Below are 22,320 nucleotides of genomic sequence, written 5' to 3'. Positions count from 1 at the left end.
GCTGGGTTATGGAGCAGTGCTTATTGTTAGGAGTACCTCAAACACAATATTTTTCAAACTAAGCAACACTTCCTTTACGATTCAAATGCGTGACAAGAGAGAGAGTGTGTGTGTGTGTGTGTGTGTGTGTGTTCTAATATTTGTATGAAAAAAAACAGGTGACCTCCATTTCAAACCTCACCATACCGGACTGAAAGCACCTGTACCCAACTATTTACTACACAATCTTCTTTTTTTGGGGGTGGTTAACACTCCAGCCCCTCCCCTTCCGCCCCCTAAAAGCTATCTGATGCAGTGCATTAACTAATAGATGTTTCATAATGACTGTACAATAGTGCATTTCCCATTCATTAACATAACTTTGATTTAATTTTCATTTAAGCTGTGCGTTATTTTTATACGTAGTTACCTGAAGGTGAAAGACCGAGAACACTTACAGAATGTTTTATTTTTTTTAGCCACGTCTCCACATTAACTCACTCGGCCCCCGCTGCAGGCAGCATCACAGTTCCCATACTTTTTTAGGTCGAGACCTGCGTAGGCTGCGCTTGCGCAGTCTCGCAGGGGAGATCTTATGTTTAGAGTGTGGGGGCTTGAACCCGCCCCTCTTCTCCATTGACTGGCTTCCTAAACGGAGGCCAGCCGTTGGAGGAGAGGGGCGTCACTCCGTTCAAGCCGGATTCGGGGGGGTGTTTTTTTGTTTCTTTCACTTTTCTTTCTCTCCTCTTCCCATTGGCTGGAATTTTACCTTCCAGGCAATTGGAAGAGGAGAGAACGAAAAACACGCCCCCGAATCCCAAAATGACCGTGTATTTCTCCGAGGCATTTCTGCCTCGCAAAAATGTGGTGGTGTCATGGTGGTGCCCGCTTGTTTGACTCGCTGCAACCCGACCCCAGCACCTCTCCCCGAGTTTCTAAAGTTAACACTTGAAGCGTCAGGGTTACATGTAACCATACACGGGTGCCTACCCCGTATTTTGCCGAGTTTTGAAACACGGGTGCCCACCCCGTTTGATATCTTAAATTACAACGGGTGCCCACCCCGCTGTTCATCTTCATCCTCGAGGGAGCCTACCCCTCATTCTCCGCTGTTTGAAAATCACCGCCGCGACCCAGAAGTGTCACTGCCCGGGGCAGAGCTACACACCCTCCGAGCCGGCCGTCGCCGCGAGAAAGGAAGTTGCCGGCGAGAGGGAGTACGGGAGCCTACCCCGCCTCCCAGGACGTCCCAGTGCCGAAGGAGAGGTGCAGCCGCCAGCAAGGCTCCGGTGAAGGACAGCCCCGCCCGCGGCACCCGTGAAGCTGCCGAGGCTCCCGCAAGAAGTCGAGAGCTCCGGCAGACCGAGGAGACAGCCAGCGTCCCCCGCCGCCTCCAGGAAGCAGTCCGGTGAGTGGAGCTGCCAGGGTGAAGGGGGGGCGCGAGAGCGAGGCACAGCATCGGAGTCCCTTTCTGGAGCGGGACTCCCATGCGCATTGTTCTGTTTTTCTGCTTCTTTTGTGTCTATCCCTTTAGCTCCTGTTGTTTATCCTGTCTTTCAGTTTGTTCAGTCTTTTAACTACCGGTCTTTTCATGTACCTGTCTGTCGTTTATTTGTTTGTTGTTTTTCTTTTTCCTCTCAAGTGTCTGTTTACATGCCGGGTATCTCACCGTTTGCATTCTTATCTGTATGGGTGTTTACTTGTCTGACTTTTTACTATGTTATCCGTCTAATTGTTTGCCTGCCCGTCATCCAACTGTCCGTCGGTCTGTCCGTTCCTCTACCCAGTTATGTTTGTCATTCCATGTATACTTGTCTGCCTTTCCAGTGAATTTTACTGTCTACACGTGTAACTGCTTGTCTAACGTGCATTAATCAGTGTGACAGTCCATTTATCTGCATTCACGTGTTACCTAATATTTCTGCATATGAGTCCGATAACGCTTCATCTGCCTGTTCGCTGTGCACGGACCTGTGCCATTTCTCTCATGTAATTTTATTGTGCCGCTATAGCTCTACTTTGTCACCGTCTATCTATTTGCAAACATTCAAAATTATAGATAGATAAAATGATAGAGACAAAAAGAAAGCTGTGTTTTATGTATTGATCCTGTACTTATATGTGCATTTGTTTGTGTAGTCCATTTCTTCTTGGACTGAGTTGGTGGTATCGGAGTGAATCTTAAACCACCATACACCGAGCGATGTGCCTGTCACTGTTTACTATTTCACTTAGACAAGTTGAAACTCTGTGGTCCTGGGACCTGACCGGCATTCGTTTAATCTTCGGAAGGCAGCTCCGTGACAGGGGAGGGCTCCACTCCACCGTGTACCTCGTCCTTCCTCAGTTGAAAAAAAGACAGAATGTGTTGCGTTCTGGTCAGAAAGAAAGTAAGCGTGTCAGTTTTCTTGTCATGAAATGACTACACGTGACGAATACCGTGTGTGCAAAATCCAATTTAAAATTTCGAGCGCATTGTCCAGAAATCAGGCACAGTAAATTCGCGGACAAGAGTTTCGGGGAGAGTCCGCAGTCTGTATGAAAACGTAGACCCCCTCACTTGTGTCCTGGGGTCTCAAACTGCCGCTTGCAGATGAAGTCATCGAGTCAGGATTGGTACAGGACTTCGATGCCAGCCTCTCCCGGATTGGCCAAGAGTTGGGAGCTGGAGCCTACAGCTTGAGTTATGAGTTTGCAAAATGTGCAAATTTTCTTTGGTATCCGTAGCACTTTTGCGTACATAACTGCTAACGTAAAAACATCTTCCCATGCCATTATCTCAACTGTGTCTGTGGTGAAATATTATATAGCGCGCAGATGCCTGTTTTGTGCCATTCAATTATATAATTCTCTTTTCTGATTGAGGATCATTATTGTAAAGTTGGCAGTAAGAGCAATGAGGAAGGGAGAGACTGGCAAATCGATGGTTACAATGGGGTTAATTTACAAAGCTTTTATCTTGTTTAAGTTGCTTTTACGCCCAGAGCAAGTGATTGTGATTCATTAAGGTGCCATGTACTTGCACAAGTTCGTTTTATGTATTATTTTGTAACTGTATTTATATAGTGCTTACTACCCCTGACATGGTGTGGTTGGGTGGATGGAGTCAGTGGATGAATGGAGTTGAGTGGTGGCTGGGTGGATGAACTTAGTGGGTGGATGAAGTGTGTGCGTGCGTGTGTGTGTGTGTGTGTGTGTGTGTGTGTGTGTGGCTGTGTATGTCTGTGGCTGTGTGTGTGTGGCTGTGTGTGTGGCTCTGTAGGTGTGTGTGTGTGTGTGTGTGTGTGTGGGGCTCTGTCTGTGTCTGTGTGTGGCATTTGCGAGAGATTAAGCTATTGGTATTGTAAATGACAATGCCATTTATTTATCTGTTTTCAAAACCAACACATAAATAAAAATGTTGTCATTTACAATGCCAATAACTCTAGCTTTTGCAAAGGCAAGACCGTTGCATTGTAAATGCTTGTTAACCCCCTCCGACCACTGAATGTAACTACGTAAACATGTAACTACGTAAACTGTACTATCCGATACTCTTCCCAGCCTTCTCTCCGTCTCTCCATCAAATCTTAATTTCTATAATGTAGTCTCAGACCCCATAAATTACACTGTTCTGTGTACAATCAGCAGCTCCATTTGTAGTAAAGTGTTCTCTGTGCAGCACTTAGCTCCTCTTTGAAACCTAGTTGGTGCATACAAATGCCTTGTTCTAAAGATCCCAACAGTACACAGTGGCATGAACGTAATATTGTTTCTGCATTAACACGAGAGCTTGCATATGGACAGTGACACCACTGTACTGACTAAGGGTGCCAGATGAAGTGACGACAAGTGAAGGTGATGACTGTCCGCCTACAGTGCAAACCAATAATCATAAATTAAATGCATGCAAAAATGCACATTCACAGGACATAAATCCCACCATCTCAAGGAAAAAAAGCTTTTACTTGGTGTTTCCGCCTACAGGGATGCTTGACTATACCTACAGCTAATGCTCTAGAGATGTTATTACGAAGGTTCTCCTGATGGTCCCAATCTCGTTACTGCTTAGTTTACCGTGAAGAAACAAAAGGTATTGTTTAGTCAAAGCTCTTAATGGAATCGGTTCTCCTGTCCGCAGGCTTCTTGGTGCTCAGTGTTACTGAAAGAGGCCTGGATATCATAAACATCTTTCTGCCAGTAGTGTTTTACTTCCCTTCCGCATCTGGAAATTCTCTTGGGCTGATAGTTTTTTGTGTGCAGGTTGAAGTTAACATATTTTTTTATTCTGTTAAAGGATGGGAGTGCTCCTAAGTTAGGCCTATATTTGCTATTGGCCTTGTTATGCATAGTTGCGATACATATTCACATTACCACTCAGACGTAGGTGAAAGTCAAGGGTCTGCCTACAGCAGACCATTGACCTTGAAACACACCTGTTGACACCCAGTTAGGTGCCACAGGCCCGGGATGACGTAACAGCCCTCATCACCTAAATCTTGACATTTTAGTATTATTTCTTACATTCATTTTGCACATTCCAATCACTGTGTTGCTGTCTTGTAGTATATACATTATGTGTTGTACAAATAGTTTAAAAAGGCACACTTACCTTTGACTTTTTGTCTAGCCACATTAGTATGTCTTCCCGCTGTAACTGAGCACGCTGTGCTTGAAATTACTAGAAAAAGTGGGTGTTTAGTCAGTTTTTTGTTTGATTCTTTTCTTTCAGAGATTGGAAACCTCAAGGACCTACAAACGCTTGACCTTTCTATAAATCGTTTGGTAACCCTACCCGAGAAGCTGCACCTGTGCCACTCCCTGCAATATCTGACTGTGGACCGTAATCACCTGTGGTGTGTTCCTCGGCATCTCTGCCAGCTCCCAAGCCTCAATGAACTCTCCATGGCTGGAAACCGTCTTGCCTTTTTGCCACTGGGTTTGTGACTTTATCTTATTAAAATTGTAGCATAGCAAATGTGGAAACACGAAACGTGTTGTAGCAATGCACCATATGAAAGTTGATTGTTCCAGGGACCTGTTCATTAATGGTTAACAATGTTCAAACTTTACATTTACACACTACTGACCTTTGTTTATTCCAGTCTTCATACCTCTCAAAAAGGGGAACAACCGGTTCCTTATACTTTGCTATGTTTCTGTGCCTGTGATCTCTTTGCCGTTTTCATGATATGTGACTTAAGACTTGTGTAAAAGGTTGGTTTTGTTTTTTCCTCTCGTGTGGTGTTTATCTCAAGGGAGCAAATTATTTTGTACTTCTGGTCTGGTAGGAAATACATTAAAATACTCCCAGGAGCTGGGTAAAGCTGTTTCAGAATATCTTGGTTGTTTGACATGTAAGTTGGGGCACAGCAGTTCTATCCTTATGAGTTAGGAGCGTTAGGACAGAAATGTTCCTCAGTCAACTGAAGACTACTTATGGACCAGTCAGAAAGTAGTATTAGTGCCATCACCCATTGGTTGCTCTTACTCTAAACGTATCTGCTTTTGTGTCATGAGGGCTGATGTTGGAGTAAAAAGCTGATGTTAGACATTTGCGTTGCTCAGCCTTGGGTGCTGCCTTTTTCTGGTCTTTCTGCCTTTGATATGTAGCCACAATTAAGAAGTAATTATTTTAATGTATAATCTGTCTCCTCAATAATAGCAAAATATTGCCTCCTAATACTAATTCTAGTTCTCGCCTAGGCAGCGCTTCTGCTGTCTCTTAGAGTCATGCTGTATTAGTGAAATAGGCAGAAAGCACCGCCCGCTGTCCACCCATCTTTTCAATTGGCTCCTATCACTCTCTTTTGAAAATGGTATAAGATTGGTCAATAGGCTTAGTAGTCCCTCCTTAGTACCACCTTTTCTCTTCATGTAACCTCCCATGAGGACACCCCTGTTACATGTGTTGTTACTCCTTGTGTTTTAAAGATCGCCTCGGGGCACTATTTTCTTAAATAGCTTTGTCCTGCCTGCTGTGGCAGGCAGGACATGCTCTCCCGCAAAGCTTTTTAATTTTTTTTATCCAGCACAGCACATCTTGGCTTGAAAAATGGCGGCCATGCCTTTAGTTTGGTTGCGATTGGCGAAGGACCACATGCCCTTTTTTCTCTCTTAATTTTCTTTTGCTACAATGGTGGCACCCACGCTTTAGCTGTAAACATCTTAAGCTAAAGGGCAGGTGCTGCGTTGCTTAAAAAGTAAAAAAAATTGAATTTTTTTTCTATTTCTTTACTTTTGAACAAATTGCAGCATCTGCGCTTTAGCTTAAGATGTTTACAGCTAAAGTGCAGGTGCCGCCATGGTAACAAAATCACACCTGACTCCCTCTCAAAATCTCCCTTTCATTGGAGCTGTTCTGGACATGGTGCAGTTTCGGGTCTATCCTCCCAAATAACAGGTCCAGGATATTTGTGCTATGATACTAATGTTCCAGTCTCTATCCTGGATTTGAGTGAGACTCACCCTGAGGCTGCTGGGCCTCATGACCTCCTGCATCCTGCTTGTGAAACATACATGCTGGCATATGCAGGCTCTGCAGTGGGACCTGAAGTTCCAGTGGACGCAGCATCAGGGAAATTTCTCAGACATTGTCTACATCTTAAAGGAAACTGCGCAAGATCTACAGTGGTGGTTAACAAACCAAGATTGAGTCATCGACAGACCCCTCACCCTTTCCCAACCAGAGCTGACTATAGTGACAGAGGTGTTACTCCTGGGATGGGGCTGCCATCTGGGAGAGGTGGAGATCAGAGGCCTCTTGCATCAACCTTCTGCAGTTCCGGGCAGTCCACCTGGCATTCAAAGCCTGTCTTCCCTCCAGCAAGGGAAGGCTGGTGGAAGTGTTCATGGACAACACCACCGCCATGTGGTACTTCAACAAACCAGGTGCGGGGATGTCATGGAACATTTGTCAAGAGGTCCTGCATCACTGGACAAGGCTGGAACAGCAGGGCATATCCCTGGTGGTTTAACACCTGACGGGCTACCTCAACACCAGAGCGGACTAACTCAGCCGAAGATGCCTAGCGGATCACAAGTTTATGCTAACCGTTCACATTCTCTCGTCCGAGACCTTTTTTTGTTTTTCTGAAAATTACACTTATTTTTTCTTGCTTAACCAAATACCCCTTCTCGATTAATATCTCTCTAATTTATATTAAGTGTTTCCTTAATGGAACACTTGTTGGAAATTCTGTATTCTTTTTGTAGTCCTTTTGTTTCTACTTTATCTTGAAACATCGATTTCTGAACCATTAAAATTTTTAACAATTATGCTAAAATCTGAATACTGAATGAAATAATGACTTTGATCCAACTAATTTGTTAAATTAATTTTTAAATGTTCTACAATTCTTTGTTGCTTCCCTGCTGAGCACCGTTGGTCTTCACTGTTTATGGAAATTAATGTAAATGATTGCTCCTTGCATTCTCACCACATCAACTAAGAAAGGGCCATACGACCAGTGGCGGGTTTGTACTAAGATTACACCTGACGTTTTTAGATTTAAGAAACCCTGCTCCGTCAAGTTGTAGCATCGGATGGTTTTGTCACGGGAGAGGAGAAGCTATGAAAGGTCCAGAAAATCCAGACTTGATTGGACCTCCCCCCATAATTCCACGGGCCGATTTTGCAGAACAATGGTTTTGGTGGTACAAAGGTGTTTGCAGGGGTGGAGGAGTGAGTATTAATAGAGCTGTGCGTTGCAATTGTTTATGTTGAGCTTACAGTGTTGTGCCGAAGTTGTGTGTTTGGGTTGTGATGATTCCTATGGCTGAGTTGTGTAAATGTGCACAGCACTTGATGCTGAGCAGTTAATGTTATTATTGTGGTCGATGCAGTCCTAGATCCCGAAATAGATAAGAGTATATGGTGGTTTAACATGTCTGCTAGATTTGTGGTGTTGGTTCATGAGGTGCCATCGACCGCACAATTGACATAGGGACCTGTAACTGATTGTTGTGAGTGTACTAGTAGTGACTGGTGCCAGTAGACCCTGTTGCACAGAGGGGATGCTGCATTAGTCAGGGAGATTTCCCGCTGGTCGAGGTTTCATTTGTGTGTGTACGGAAGTTGGAAAGGGCTAATTCCGGCTGTTTCTTGTGTGAGTGATTACTCTTAATTCTCTAGTGGAGCAGATAAGAGTTATTCATGCCTGCTTTAAAGTTTGTGGAAGTTGAGATATGAGAAAATTCTAAAGGATGGTGAACTGCTGTGGGAAGTGAAGTTTGCGTCAAAGTGCCACTCTGGAATAGGTCAATTAGAGCAAAATGTTGCACTAGAATTGGCTGTTTGTGTCACCAAGGGTTGCTCTGTGACAGGTCCTCGGAGAATGGACTGCACTGGGATTGGACTTAAGTGTTGATCATAGTTGAATTTGTAGTGTTTTCCCCTTTGGGCGCACTTTGGATCTCCCTTAGTTACACATATTAACTGCTTTAGGCTGCCTCTGCTTTGCATAGCCACACATAATACATTTTCTTTTTGTGATATGATGTTATTGTAGAAATACACTGCCAATATTAGTTTTTCCGTGACTGTTCTTGGGATTAAGTCTGAACATTTTGTACGTGGTCGAACACCATGGTGTACTGTTTTCTTGTACCCGGTCGCAACGTCGCCTAACGTTTTTAGACACACACAGTAGCACAGCTGCAGTTTTCCAACGTAGTAGTTCTTATCCTATAAACTGTGTCTCGCCACCTCGGGGGCAGAGAGGAGAGTTACAGCCGAGAGACCGGTCCTTGAACAGAGGCATTAGCCTTGCGTAAACTGAGTTTACACCTAAGATGCGTACCACTGAACTACGCATACCAGGTATGGGGTCCCCTGCTAATCCCAGAGATCACTTGTATATCCCTGTGCTCACAAAGTGAGGGTAGACCTAGATAGATTAGTTGCCATGGTTGGGTTGCTCATTGTTCACAGCCCTTTAGTAATGTTGATTACGATGCTCAGTTGTATCTGTCTGACATCCTGTTCTCCCAAGGCACAGTTCTACTTCGAAGCAGAATCCCTGCAACAAATTGTGATTCAAACTAAATTCTGCATATTTGAATTAAGATTTGCTCATTTCATTGCTGAATCTTTATAACCATGAAATGTTTCAGAACCCTTGGAGATTTGATGAGGAGTCATGTACAAGTTCCTGTGAGGGTGAGGAAGCTCCAGCAGAATGTATGCCATGTCATTACATGGCAACAAGTGTAGTGCTTCACACTTGTTTGTGGCTTCATCAGTGGCATAAGATTACTGAGAAAAAGGCACCCATAAGGTTTCCACAATATGGTACATTTAATTTGAGGGAAATATTGTACGACATGAAACCTCCCCTTAAGCTAGCACAATATGAGGCTTTGAAAGCTTGGGAGCGTGCTGCACATGTAAAGGAGAAAGAGATACCAGAATAGGGTTAAGTAAGCAGTACATAATTATGCAGGTGCTAAGTGGGATAAAGAACAGCACAGGTGGAGGAGATGCATAGTCGAGTGAACTCTAACATACCCCGCATTGACGACTGAAAAGTCTAAAAAGAAAAGGAAAACGGGGTGATGAAGATGCGGCAGAAAAGTCTAGCACTGATTGTGACTCTAGCGATGATCTCTTAAATGGCTTGTCCTCACGTCCAGCGCCTCACGCTACTTAGTCCATAGATCAAACAAGTGCTACTGCTAGTAGCAGTACTGTTGCCACAGACAGCCCCTGTTGACTCGAACGTGACACAGATAGGAGGACCACCTCCAACTCCTCCTGTTACAGTTACACCTACAGAGACAGCTACTACTGTAGTTGCCCAGATTATTCATGCTCCTGTTGTGCCTGTTTCTGCACCAATGCCTGAAGTCATACCTGCTCAGACTTTAACTGTTCCTGTTGTACCTGCCCCAGTAACCATTGCCCCTTTCCTGCAGTTCCAGTAGCTGTAGGTGGAGTGGCCACAAGAGGGTTTACCCTGATGTCACAGAAATCAGACATTGTTGCGGAAGTCTACCACTAAATGTACGAGCTTTGAGAAGAAGAGTGAGACATGTCTTCACAACACCAATTACCGAAGATGCGATAGGACAATTTGATAATAAAATGTTTCCCTCTTGGTTTAATGAATCTTGCAAGGGTGGAGGGGCAGAAAAGTCTGAGTTGCCATATACGAGTCAAGGTAAAATTAGACCCTTGGGTGTACCAAAATTGAAGGTAGAATTGGAGGAGATTATCAGGGGATGTTTAGACCTTTCACCTTTGAATCAGTACCAGGAACACCAGCTGATGTGTCTGAGTAAAGAGATCACTAGGTGTTCAGCTATGACAAATTATAAACTAGCAGAATTAGCAGGAAAATATGAAGTAGACGTTTCCAGAAGTCTTCCCTTGCAGAAAAGTCTCTGAGCACAACTTGCTGATACGAATAGCACTATGCGATCTTCAGGGATAATCTTACATAATACGGAATTGGTTAAATGCATTTGGGGGTGAAGTAATTTTAACAGGATGGAGAGTAAGTGGGCAAAGAAACAGGACGCAGTTTAGAGCTGAATGGGAAACTGCCTCCAGCACCCCAGACAAAGATAAGTTTCAGGCATTCCCTAAGAAAAATATACTAGGTGGGAGGGTAGGTTCTTGTGCCATAGAGTTGAAATGGTCTTGCAACATTCACAAATAATTTGCCCAAATTGAGTGAGAATCCTCATCAATGGCACACCCAGGATGACAGGTTTGTTAAGATTTTGAATGTTTTGTGGACAGATTTGAATGCCTTTTTTGAAATTGTGGTACCAACTAAGTTATGGGCTTAGTGTAAAATATCCATACAGTGGCATCGTACAGAGCCCTCAAGGGATCCATGGATTCATACACCATCTCCTACGGCGATGGCAAAATATGATGCGATTTTTGAAGAAAAAGATCCTGGCAAGAATTGCCTTAAGATTAACGGAACAACCCAGGAAACTAAAGAATCAGTGCATGCCTATTAATAACGAATGTTACAGGTGTTTAAAAAGCACAGTGATAGGGAAACTTTTGTTTCACAGTTTGCTCTTGGATTGCGCCTGGAGATGAGCATGCATATTCAGCAGAATGGGATTTCTTGGCAGACTAAGGGCCTGATTACGATCTTGGTGGACTAGTTACTCTGTGACAATGGAGACAGATATCCCTCCCGCTGAAACATAAATCCCATTGTGACGGAGTAACCCATCCGCCAAGATCTAAATCGGGCCCTAAGCCATTGGATGATATCTGCTATATATTGCAGTGATAAGCAAGAGGTGAATCAGAAGAGACTTAAACAAAAGTTAATTTTAGCTTAGACGAAGTTAGCACTGAAAGGATTTCAAAATCTGCTACATGTGGGAAATGTTGGTGGAATGAAAGTTGTTGGTTATCAGAGTGGAGGTCAAATGCTACAAGGTGTGGGAATGGTGTTCCACTAGGTAGAGGTTGTGGTGTTATGGTCGCTTTGAAGTCTGGCCTAGACATTGTGACGTTGAAGAGATCGACTCCTTGTCATTATTGTTTAAAAATGTGGGCTTGGAAAAGGAAGTGTCATCAGAACCCAAATAGAGTAGTTGATGATAGGCAAAAGCAGGATCTTAATCCGACCCAAATGCAGAATCTCCTGCTAAAGAATATAAAATCCAAACCACTCCCAAGCCCCAGTGATGCAAGTCCCACAGGCGCCGATGAACATACCTCTTAGAACATGATCCCAGGTTCAATGAGCCTGAAGTGCAAACCAGAATCCTTTTTAAAATCTGAATCCATTGCAACAATACCCAATGTTCGAGAATTTCTATTAGGACCTATCGCAAAGAAGGTGCCAGGGAGAGAATTCTTGTTGGTCTTGGAAGTAGGCCAGAGTGGTCCATTCATAGAAAGTTAGGTGAATGGCCACCAAGTTTCACTTTAAATAGACACTGGTGCTACCTTTTCCACTGTAAGAACTGTGGAAGATCCTGCCTACCCCTCTCTGGGAAGAAGATCAAAGTTGTAGGTGTTATGAATAAACAAATCACTAACCCATTGTCAAAGAAAATCCCTGTTAAAATAGGTTAATTTGAAAAAGATTACCAATTCATTAGATGTGATTCAAGTCCAGTATACCTGTTAGGGAAGGATCTTTTGTGCAAGTTAAACTGCACTATGTACTGTACACCAAATGGTGTTGAGTTTCAAACACATGGTGTTGAATTCAAAATGGCCAGACAAGGGACATCAGTTGGGCTGTTCCCTCTGAAAGTGGTAGTGGACTTACCTCCAGATTCAAGAGATACTGTGAAAACTGAAGTGTTAGATTTTTCAGGGAAATGAATCAGACTTATTAAAGGTTTACAACCTGTCCGAATAACAGTTAAAATAAATGCTGAGTATCTGAGAATGATTTTTAATCAGATCTTGAAGAAGAATCTCAAGCAATTTGCCCTGTAAAAGCCAAAGCGGAAGGTGCACTCAAATCAAAGTCAATAGAGCAAAAGATGTTTGGATGATTATTTCTTCTTTATTCAGTTCAAAAGAGTGTTTTCATTGAGCACAGGTACAGCCAACGCGTTTTGTTCCCTACGTGCCGTGGGAACTTCGTCAGGGCATCAATAGAAATTGTGACAACTAAGATGGCTGGAATAGCACTTAGCGACGTTATCGGAGTTTCTTAAAGGATATGTTAAGAAAAACGTCCCAAGTTCCATGGGATGTAGGTCCGTCGTGAAGTATCATGTGAACCCAAAATTTAGGCAGAGATAATCAAAAAGCCAAATTAGTGAAGAGGAAGTAGAATTCAGAGACTGCGTGCCCCAAAAAACATTATTATGAGCCAGATTATATATACAATCGAAAAAAGATGTAATAGAAGTTTTTATTCATGGATCACCATCTCAGGTCGATCCGCATAAAAGTAAATAGTGCGTAATAAGTAACATCAAGGTATGTCAAGAATTATACATCAAGCATCAAGGGTCCAAATGCGACCAGTTCCATATGTGAGCCAAAAGTACGGCACCTAATTTCGGGCACCACGTACAAAAATAACAGCAAGTCGGAGCTGGAGCAGGATCATTGAGTTTAAACATCAAAACATCTCTTGTGCATAGGGATCATTGAAATAACTCAACATATGCATAAGTGGTACAGCAGAAACATCTACAGTGTTTCCTGAACAGGGGCACGCTGAAAGGAACAGTTCTCTGGCAAGGGGTTAATGCAAGCACAGTACAACAATGATCAGAGCAGTTCTTGGGCCTAGTTCAGGAGGCGCTCTACAACATCTCCCTCTTACTTTAGGCCTCCAGGGCCCACAGGGTTAACTAGGACCTACAGGGCCCAGCTGCAGTCTCATGCGGGGAAGGGCGGACACGAGGCTGCCTCTCTGATGTCCCGAGGCTCCTCGACAGCCCTGCTATCCCCCGCAGAATCTCGCCCTCCCTCGGGGGGGGGGGTTACCTTTGTTGTTGGCCTCCCTGAGGCCCTTGCTGCTTGGTGCTGGTCTGGGGCAGGTCGGGGGCTCTCACTCCCCTGGGAGTCCCCTTGCCGGTGTTCAGGGACGGTCCCGGGCCTCCTGATGTCTCCGCCGGCCCGGGGACCAATCAGGGCGCAGTATGACAGAGGCGCGCCTGCAGCTGCCAATCCCAGCGCGGCATGGGGGGCGCGGGAGCCTCAGCCAATGGCTGCGCGGCGGAGAAGGGGGCGGGTCCGATGACACGGCCGGCGCCACCGTCACGTGACGGTGGCTGGGTTAACTTTTCAGGCCCTGCGTGGCCTTCCCCGCTACCGCGGCGACCCTCCTATGCATCAGGGGCCGCAGCGGAGATCTCGAGCGGCGCCTCTCCTCTCACGCTCCTGGGACACACATAGCGCTCCTGGCCTACAGCGCTCCCGGGGTCGTGGTGGCGATGTCCACAGATAGCGCTCTTCAAATCCCGGCGCTAGATGGCAGGTACTGGGCTGCGGCGGTGATTTGAGGCAGATAGCGCGTTTCCTGGCACAGCGCTATATGGCAAATACTGGGGCTAGTAGGACGCTACCTCAGCGCTTAGCGAGACCCAGCAGGCAGGGCCCAGCAGCAGTGCAACCAAGCCCCGGGCTGCAGCGGTGACTAGGTGAGATAGCGCTTGAATAACACATCGCTTCCGGAGCACAGCGCAGGGGGGGGCACAGTTCTGGCAGCAACAGTTCTTCACAGTTCTGGACAAAATAGTGCTTAGAGATGTCGCAGTGTTCCAGGGGCTCAACACTTTAGGAGCACAGCGCAGGGGGGACACAGTTCTGGCAGCAACAGTTCTCTCAGTAAAGCGCTTAGTTGTCACACCGCCGTTTACCTGGTTGATCCCCCAGAAGTGCTCACAGCAGGCAGCCCACCTCTTCCTTACAGTGCTTGATGGGCACAGGGCCTTTCTTGTGGGGATGGATGGCAGGTCTCAGTGCAGGTTCTTGGGGGAAGAAGGGGGGTTGAGTCGGCAGGTTTCAAAGGCAGGATGGTTTCCTGCAGCACTCTGGAGATAGTTCCCTGGGTTCCCCCTCACTGGGCTAGATCAGCAGGCTGGCAGATTCCCTCATCTAACTTGGGTACAGCAGAGCTTAAGCTCAGTCAGTCCCAGTAGTGTAGGTTCCTCCCCTAGGCCCAACTGCCTATACTCCGGCAGAGGTTCCCCCAGGTCCAGTGGTGCCCCAACTGACAGTCAGGTTTCCCTCCTTTACTCCTATACCCCTAGGTCAGGTGACCCTCCGGTAAAGGCGGCAAAGCATACCCCTCCCAGTGCTGGAAGGTTCCAGGAGCTTCCACATATTGGGCTATGGAACAAAAAGGAGTGTTGGCAGAGATACTGTATCAGGATGTCCCAGCCGTCTCCTAACTACTAGTGTGTGTATTCCATGGCCACTCCACAGTAGATGGGGCCTGTGGCAGCCATGTTGTTGGGAGAGAGCACATGCACCTCAGCACTGTTTGGCTGTTTGGCAGTGGTCAAGCGACCAGAGACCTAGGTCCAACAAACGACGGTGTCAAAAATAAGGCGAAAAGGACTAAAATAAACAAGCATTTGCAATGCAACAGGTCTCGCATTTACGCGAGTTTGAGCTATTGCCATTGTAAATGACAATGCCTTTTATTTATGTTTTGGTTTTTGAAACCTAAATAAACCGCAGTGTTATTTACAATGGCAGTAGCTTAAACTTGCGTGAATGTGAGACCTATTGCTTTGCAAATGCGTGTTACACCCACTCTCCATCACTCTATCTGTTCCCTTCGTCTCCTCTGTCAACGCTTGACTTTTCTCTCGCTTGCTTCCATCCTACCTCCTTTCTCTCCACATTCGTCTCCACAACATTTGCCCTCTCTGCCACTCATCGGTTTCTCTCAATGCACACGCATATCCAGTGAGTGCGTGGGGCACAGAGCTAGTGAGTGAGTGAATGAACGCACGCAGGGCGCATTCGGTGAGTGCATTCAGTGAGGCACATAGCGCACACCCAGTGTGTGCATCCGGAGACACACTGACACATAATGGACAGTTTGCACTAACTGCACCAACTGCCTGTTTGTTCAGTGCACATGCGCATGTAGTGACTGCATACAGCCTACGAGCAGTCAGGAAGCGGACCATTTGCACCAACTGCACTGACTGCCTGATAAGTGCTCATGCAGTGTGAGTGCTTATAGTGCACACACCTTCAGGTAAAGGACTGTTTGCACTAACTGCACCAATTGCCAGTTTGTTCGGTGCACACGTGAGTGCACACAGCCAGGGAGCGAACTCTTTGCGCTGACTGCCCCGACTGCATGTTTCTTAAGTGCACACACGAGTTCATGCACTAGCCAGGGAGCGGACCCTTTGCACAGACTGCCTGTTTGGTGCACTCGCGCATGCAGTGAGTGCAGGCAGTGCACTCGCAGACATGGAGCAGTCATGCACAGCACTGCACAGAAAGCACTCTTCAGTCATTTTCGCAGCGCACGCACGGCCGGCCGCGGTGCTAGCAGACTCAGGCAGACGAGGAGGGCTTCGGACGGAGCTCGGGGAGATCGGCAGCAGGTGAGCGCAGATCCTGGGCGGGCAGCTGTGAGTTCCCCTGTTAGACCGCAGCGCGGCGCCCACTCCCCAGCTGAGTCCTCCAGGAGACGGGCTGAACGGCTGCTGCGGATTCAGGCCAGCAGAAGTGGTGCATCCGACCCCGGACAGGGTCCCGGACTGGCAGCGAAACGGATCCGGTGAAGTCCGTGGCTAGGCGGCGGGTGGACAGCTCGGCAGGACCCTGCCTGGTCCTTGTTCGATGGCGGCGCAGCTCCATCCGACCCGGGTCATGAACCCCCCTGAATCCTTGGAGCGGCAGAACTGGATGTACCTGAGTAAGGAAGCGGCAATGACAAAATAGCGTAACATACCATAAAAATCCCCCGCACACCTCCCAGCTCTGGCGATGAGACACACTCGCTGAACAGGAATCCAGCGAGCGCTAACGAAACTGAAACTTACGGCGCATGGCAGAGTCGGATTCCGACGCGCGCGACACAATCCCAAGGCGCGCGTCGGAATCCGACTCTGCCATAGACAATGCTGAGCGCATGGCCAGCTCTTGTCTCCCCTCGTTGTCGGCTGAGCCGACAGCTATAGTTCTCTCAGCGAGAGATTGCTTTCGCGCTCTTTTCACAGCGAGACCTAAAAAGGGGGTAAGATCATCCTAGGACTGACAGGTCTAACATCTTGAATGACCAAATGAAAGGAGAACCACACAAGGTATATATAAAATATATGTATTTATTACTAAACACTCTCTACTAACATCTTTATGAGATTAGAGAACAAGATACACAATATCAACACACTAGAATGTAAGTAAATAGCACAATATACAATGGGCCCCAGGGGGAGACCAAACCATATATTAAGAAAGTGGTATAAGAACTACGACTTAACTAGACACAGTGCCTAGAGCACGTAGAATCGCTGGGACCCCAAGGAACAACCCAAGGTAGTGACACAGGGGACCCATGGGGGACGCGTGCAGTGTGAGAACACAGCCGCGAGCTCCTTACAATCCTATGGGAAAGTCAAAGTTAGAATTTTAAAGATTAGGGACACTTTGGAGAGGACTTGGAGAAAACCCTTTGAAGCAACTAACTATATCACAATTCTTGATGTAATACTATGAAGGCAAAGTCTACACAAAAGATAAAAAATATTTATTTTAGGTAAATACCTATGAATAAAATGATATTCAATGTTCTGTAATGATTCATGACTAATTGAAAACACAGTAAATCACAGCAGAACATTCCTCTCGTAAATACATGCAGTCAGTCGTCTGATATAGGATTTGTAAATCTAAAGGTAGGAATACTAAGTAGATTCACTGCATAGATTTAATTCAAATTGAACAAATAGTGAAACCTCTATCTTCAGGGTTCACATCTAGATACTGATATTCATCATTATTTACAAACAATTCTGCAAGAGGAGCCTGTCTCTATTGGTGACACAGCGATTCGGGGAGCCGATCTGCGGTGCAGGAAGTCAATGGTGCAGAGGGATTTGTTACAGATGTGGTGGGAGCGGAGGTGATGCATAAGATATGGTGCAATAACAGTGCATGGGGGGTTCTTGTTGCGTATTATGTTCTTTCGCAAATTATATATATTAAAAGTGAACACAATTTTTGTATTGTACAATATAGCAATTGACTTCTGAGTTACAGAGCTCTGCATGATATTTGTCGGTTGACGCAATAAAAATTGTTTTCAAAATAAAAAAAACAATTCCGCAAGAAATCTGATAATAAGAATCTGACAAATAATCTTGTCAGTTTGAGAGGAAATATGGTGACTTGAATTATCGATGAATTTTCATGGAATTAACAGCCTGATTCATCAAGCTAAATTGCACTTGCAAAGGGCAAGATTCTCAGAATCTTGCCTTTTGCGAGTGCAATTTTTGCATTTGGGATTCATCATCCCAAATGCAAAATTCGCTATTAAAGAATTCGCACATTTGTGAAAAATTGCATTTAAGGAATCTCTATTTGAGATTCCTTAAATGCAATTCATGAATCATTTTAAAATTGCGAAATTGCAATTTTGGGCCGCTATTTACCGAGAGGTCAGACCTCGTGGTAAATAGCAAAAACTTAGCAAAATGCATTTAAATGCATTTTTCTAAGTTGCGTGTTACACACACACATGTCGTTTGGACATGTGTGCGCGCAACACCAATGTAGATTACATTTCAGGGGTGCTACAGGGTGTCCTTTGGACACCCCTGCACCCTTGAAATCGCATCCTTATTTGCGATTAGCTAATTGCTAATCGCAATAAGGAATAACTCCCCATTCATTCCTATGGGCCTGTAGGCCCATAGGAATGCATGGGGAGTTATTCCTTATTCCTTATCAGCTTCTTCTCCCCACGATCTTCGCAGATAAAGACACGGCACAGCAACAGATAGCTTTTTCACTGAATTTATTTACACACCATGTGCAAACAAAAGGTGCATCAAAATACGGACGGTCTACGCGTTTCGGCTCCTGCCTTCAACTGGACCATAGAGTCCTGGGGTCTAGACCTGGTTAAATGTAGTGCTATGTGTAAGTGCCCTCTTCCCTTTCCATGGTCATCTAGACCTTCAACCCTGCACAAGTCATTTTTGGCTGGCTCATATTCGGGGCCATTTTGTGGTCTTGATTACCGTAAAGTATTCTTGTTCAAACATACCTATTACAAACCATATTAGAATATTTACAATGTTATGATTATCTAATCATTGTTATTCATTCACCACCCCTTAATATGTACAGTGCACATCCTATAATACAGTTCTAAGCTAAAACTCATTGCATTGCATTATTTCCTGTAAAGTACCCACTTATATTTGATACAGTTCTAAACTAGAACTCATTGCTTTGCACTCTTTCCTGTAAAGTACCCATAAATGTTCAGGTTCAGTCAATTTTAACAAAATAGTTCCACAAGTGTTTCAAAATTATTATACAAATTCATTGGCCTTTTAAATTTCTCGTAAACATGTGTGCACATATTCAATTTGTAACTGGTATGAAGATTTTCTAGCTACAGTTATGTGCATATTCAAGTGATTTTAAAATATACGGCCAAGTGTATTAGATTATCGGGATTGGTTATTTATGCAGTCCTGCAACACCATCTAATAAAGAAGGGAACAATATATATATATATATATATATATATATATAGTGGCGGTGGTGCGGGCTAAATAAACAGCTTGAAGCACACTATCCTGGGTCTGCATCTGTTCTTGTTGGCAGTGAACATTGGAAACGGAGTGCTGGAGATATATATATATACATATATATATATCTTCACATGCACACCACAACAAACACACATCCCATGCAGACTCATACTGAGCAAAACATGCCGCTCCTGTTACCACATCAAACCACACCAGCTGGCCAGACTCGCATGAGATGAGGAATAACACAGAAAACCATTAAGAGGCATGGCACACCAATCCGCAGTGACACATCAAACACCAACAAAGGACTCTCGATTGCAATTACACATCACAAACCTCTCCTACTCACACACTGAAACAAAAACACTAAACCTCACACAGAACCAATGGGTAACTTCCACCCCACACAGTCATCCCTCAAAAAAGGGCATCAGGTGTTAAAAACAATCAATCGTGGACTTCACCCCACAAGTCATCCCTCAAGCAAGGGCATCTACTGTAAAAGCAATAAATGGGCATACTCCACCTTACAAAATTCATCCCTCAAGCTAGGGCATCTAGTGTTAAAGCAATCACTGGGTGACCTCCAACTCACACAGTCATTCCTCAAGCAGGAGCATCTAGTGTAAAACCAATCAATGGGTGACCTCCACCCCACAGTCCTCCCTTAAGCAAGGGCATCTAGTGTAAAAGCAATCAATGGGTGGCTTTACCCCGCATGTCATCCCTCATGCAAGGGCATCTACTGTAAAAGCAATAAATGGGTAACCTCCACCCCACACAGTCATCCCACAAGCATGGACATCTAGTGTTAAAACAATCAATGGGTGACTACCACCCCACACGTCATACCTCAAGAAAGGGCATCTAGCGTAAAATCAAGTAATGGTTGACTTCCACCCAAAACATCATCCCTCAAGCAAGGACATTTAGTGTAAAACCAATCAGTGGGTGACGTCCACCCCACACGTCAAACCTCAAGCAAAGGCATCTGGTTTAATAGTAAGCAATGGTTGACTTCCAGCCCACACGTCATCCCTCAAGCAAGGGTAGCTAGTATAAAAGCAAAATAAAATGGATAACAGAAGAATCAAACTAACATGACAGTAATGTCAGTGACAATTCTACACACAGGAAACTTGCACACCGATAGGAATTCACACTGTCACAGGAAATCCATATATCATAACAGAATCGTAGTAAAAATTCCCACATATAGGAAACTTGCTCATCAGTAACCCCACACGTCATACCTCAAGCAAAGGCAGATACAATGACATGGAATATCTGCAAACCTCAAACTTTCACAGTGGGTATCTCCAACTCCTAGCTCATCGTATGCTTAAAGAGCTAGACTGAGAACTCTATTACCATTTACATAATCACCGTTCGCATACCCAAAGCAATCAGCCAAACACAAACTGAATTTCTGGGGAGTACTAAGGTATTGCACCTGCAGCCAATCAATACTTAAATACAACAAAATACACTTAGGCTGATAACATACATAAAGTATGGCAAAATACACATCTTCTATATAAATACAAATGTAAATGTTCATTTGTTCAAAATCGTAAATCTCCGAAAGTTCTTCACCGATTGCTTTGAAATTTTGACACAAAGTTAAATTCGAATATGCGCTGGTTTTTATATACACAACGTTGGATTCGCATACACGTGTGTCTAATACGCGCATTTTTCATCGAAAGCCCGAACACACATAAAAATGTCAATGTTCGTTTGTTCAAAATCCTAAATCTCTGAAAGTTATTCACCGATTGCTTTGAAATTTTGACACAGCGTTGGATTCGATTAAGCGCTTGTTTATATATACACAACGTTGGATTCGAAAACGCGCGTGTCAAATACGCGTGTGTTGTTAATCGAAAGGCCGTACAGACCCTATTAATTTGGTTGCTGAGCAACAACTACAAGGGGCGCATAGAGACAACAGTCTACATGTATTAGGATGGACAGTTGGTGTCAGGATGGCAGACCGGGAAGTGGGTGGAGGGAGAGGGGAGGAGTTGGTTCACTTTGCAAAATTAGCGTGTGTGTATGTATATATATATATATATACAACGTTGGATTCGAATACGCGCATGTACAATACGTGCATGTTTTTAATCAAAAGGCCGAACAGACCCTATCGATTTGCTTGATGCGCAGCAACAACTGCAAGGGACGCATACAGACAATAGTCACAAAAACATATTGTATACCCACAAGCATTGTGAAATTAAACATATTAGAAACGTGCACTTACTCTTTTCTTGCTCTTCCATTTAACCAGACTGAGCCACAGCAACGTGTGGCCGGGTACAGCTAGTAGGCTATTAATTTGTACAATAACTTTAATATATCCTAATATCAGATATAACTCAGAAAGAATATGGCAAAACGTGACAGCAGAATAGGGCCTACACAGCAAATCATTAAGTAGCAAATACACCATGAATCATTAGTGCGTACACACATCATGACGCGAAAAAAACACTATAAGAGCAACATGTTCAGAAACAATATCCATATAGGACTCTCAAAGTTTCCAGTGAGTGATATCTCACACAAATCGGTACTAAACTTGACTGGTCTGGTCTTACCAGCATCCACAGGTAGAAAAATGTTCCCGCAGTAGTGAGCATGTATCCATCCGAACACAAGGAATGAAAAGGTGATTATACCCTCATCACATCCAGGTTACAAACCAAGAAGCGTGATTGTTTCAACAACGCTGCCAGAAAGATTCCAGTGTGTGTCCACCAATCAAATCAAGAAGGTTTTCCAGCCTTTGGTAAGGACGTAACAACAGCCAGTGAGAGTAGAGGCAATTCATCTGCACATGCTCCAATCCCACTGATGTCACTAAGTATGCTACAACTGCCTTGCGGCTGCACTGAGAACCACTACCTCATGGCCACTCACATACAGCAGCAGTTCGTGCAGCAGACCACCCGGAAGTTCCAAACTTCACAACATTACTGTTAGTGGACACTCGCTCCACAGCGTTCCGCAGCGGTCCGAGGTAGCAGGCCATTCAAATGCCACACAACAGTCATTACATTAATTGGACACGCGCTCCACAACAGTAATGGCACAGGGCCTTGCACACTCCTCCGCACAGATTGGGTAAGACACCAACATGTAGCTTAACAGCTTGGCTTAATC

At 44.7% G+C, this 22,320-nt stretch overlaps 1 protein-coding gene across 3 annotated transcripts in view; it reads left to right on the top strand.

The window, feature by feature from the left end:
- The window catches only part of LRRC28 (leucine rich repeat containing 28), a 344,717-nt gene that overhangs the window by 197,363 nt on the left and 125,034 nt on the right, over window positions 1-22,320 (top strand). For all 3 annotated transcript variants that reach the window (XM_078683129.1, XM_078683127.1, XM_078683130.1), the window contains one exon: window positions 4,691-4,897. In XM_078683129.1, the coding sequence (XP_078539255.1) occupies window positions 4,691-4,897 (207 nt within the window). The remainder of the gene's footprint in view (window positions 1-4,690; window positions 4,898-22,320) is intronic.

This window comes from Lissotriton helveticus, chromosome 3_1 (assembly GCF_964261635.1).
Source record: "Lissotriton helveticus chromosome 3_1, aLisHel1.1, whole genome shotgun sequence".
NCBI lineage: Eukaryota > Metazoa > Chordata > Amphibia > Caudata > Salamandridae > Lissotriton > Lissotriton helveticus.
Note: the sequence above shows the minus strand (reverse complement) of the source record. Positions and strands in the feature narration are given on the sequence as shown.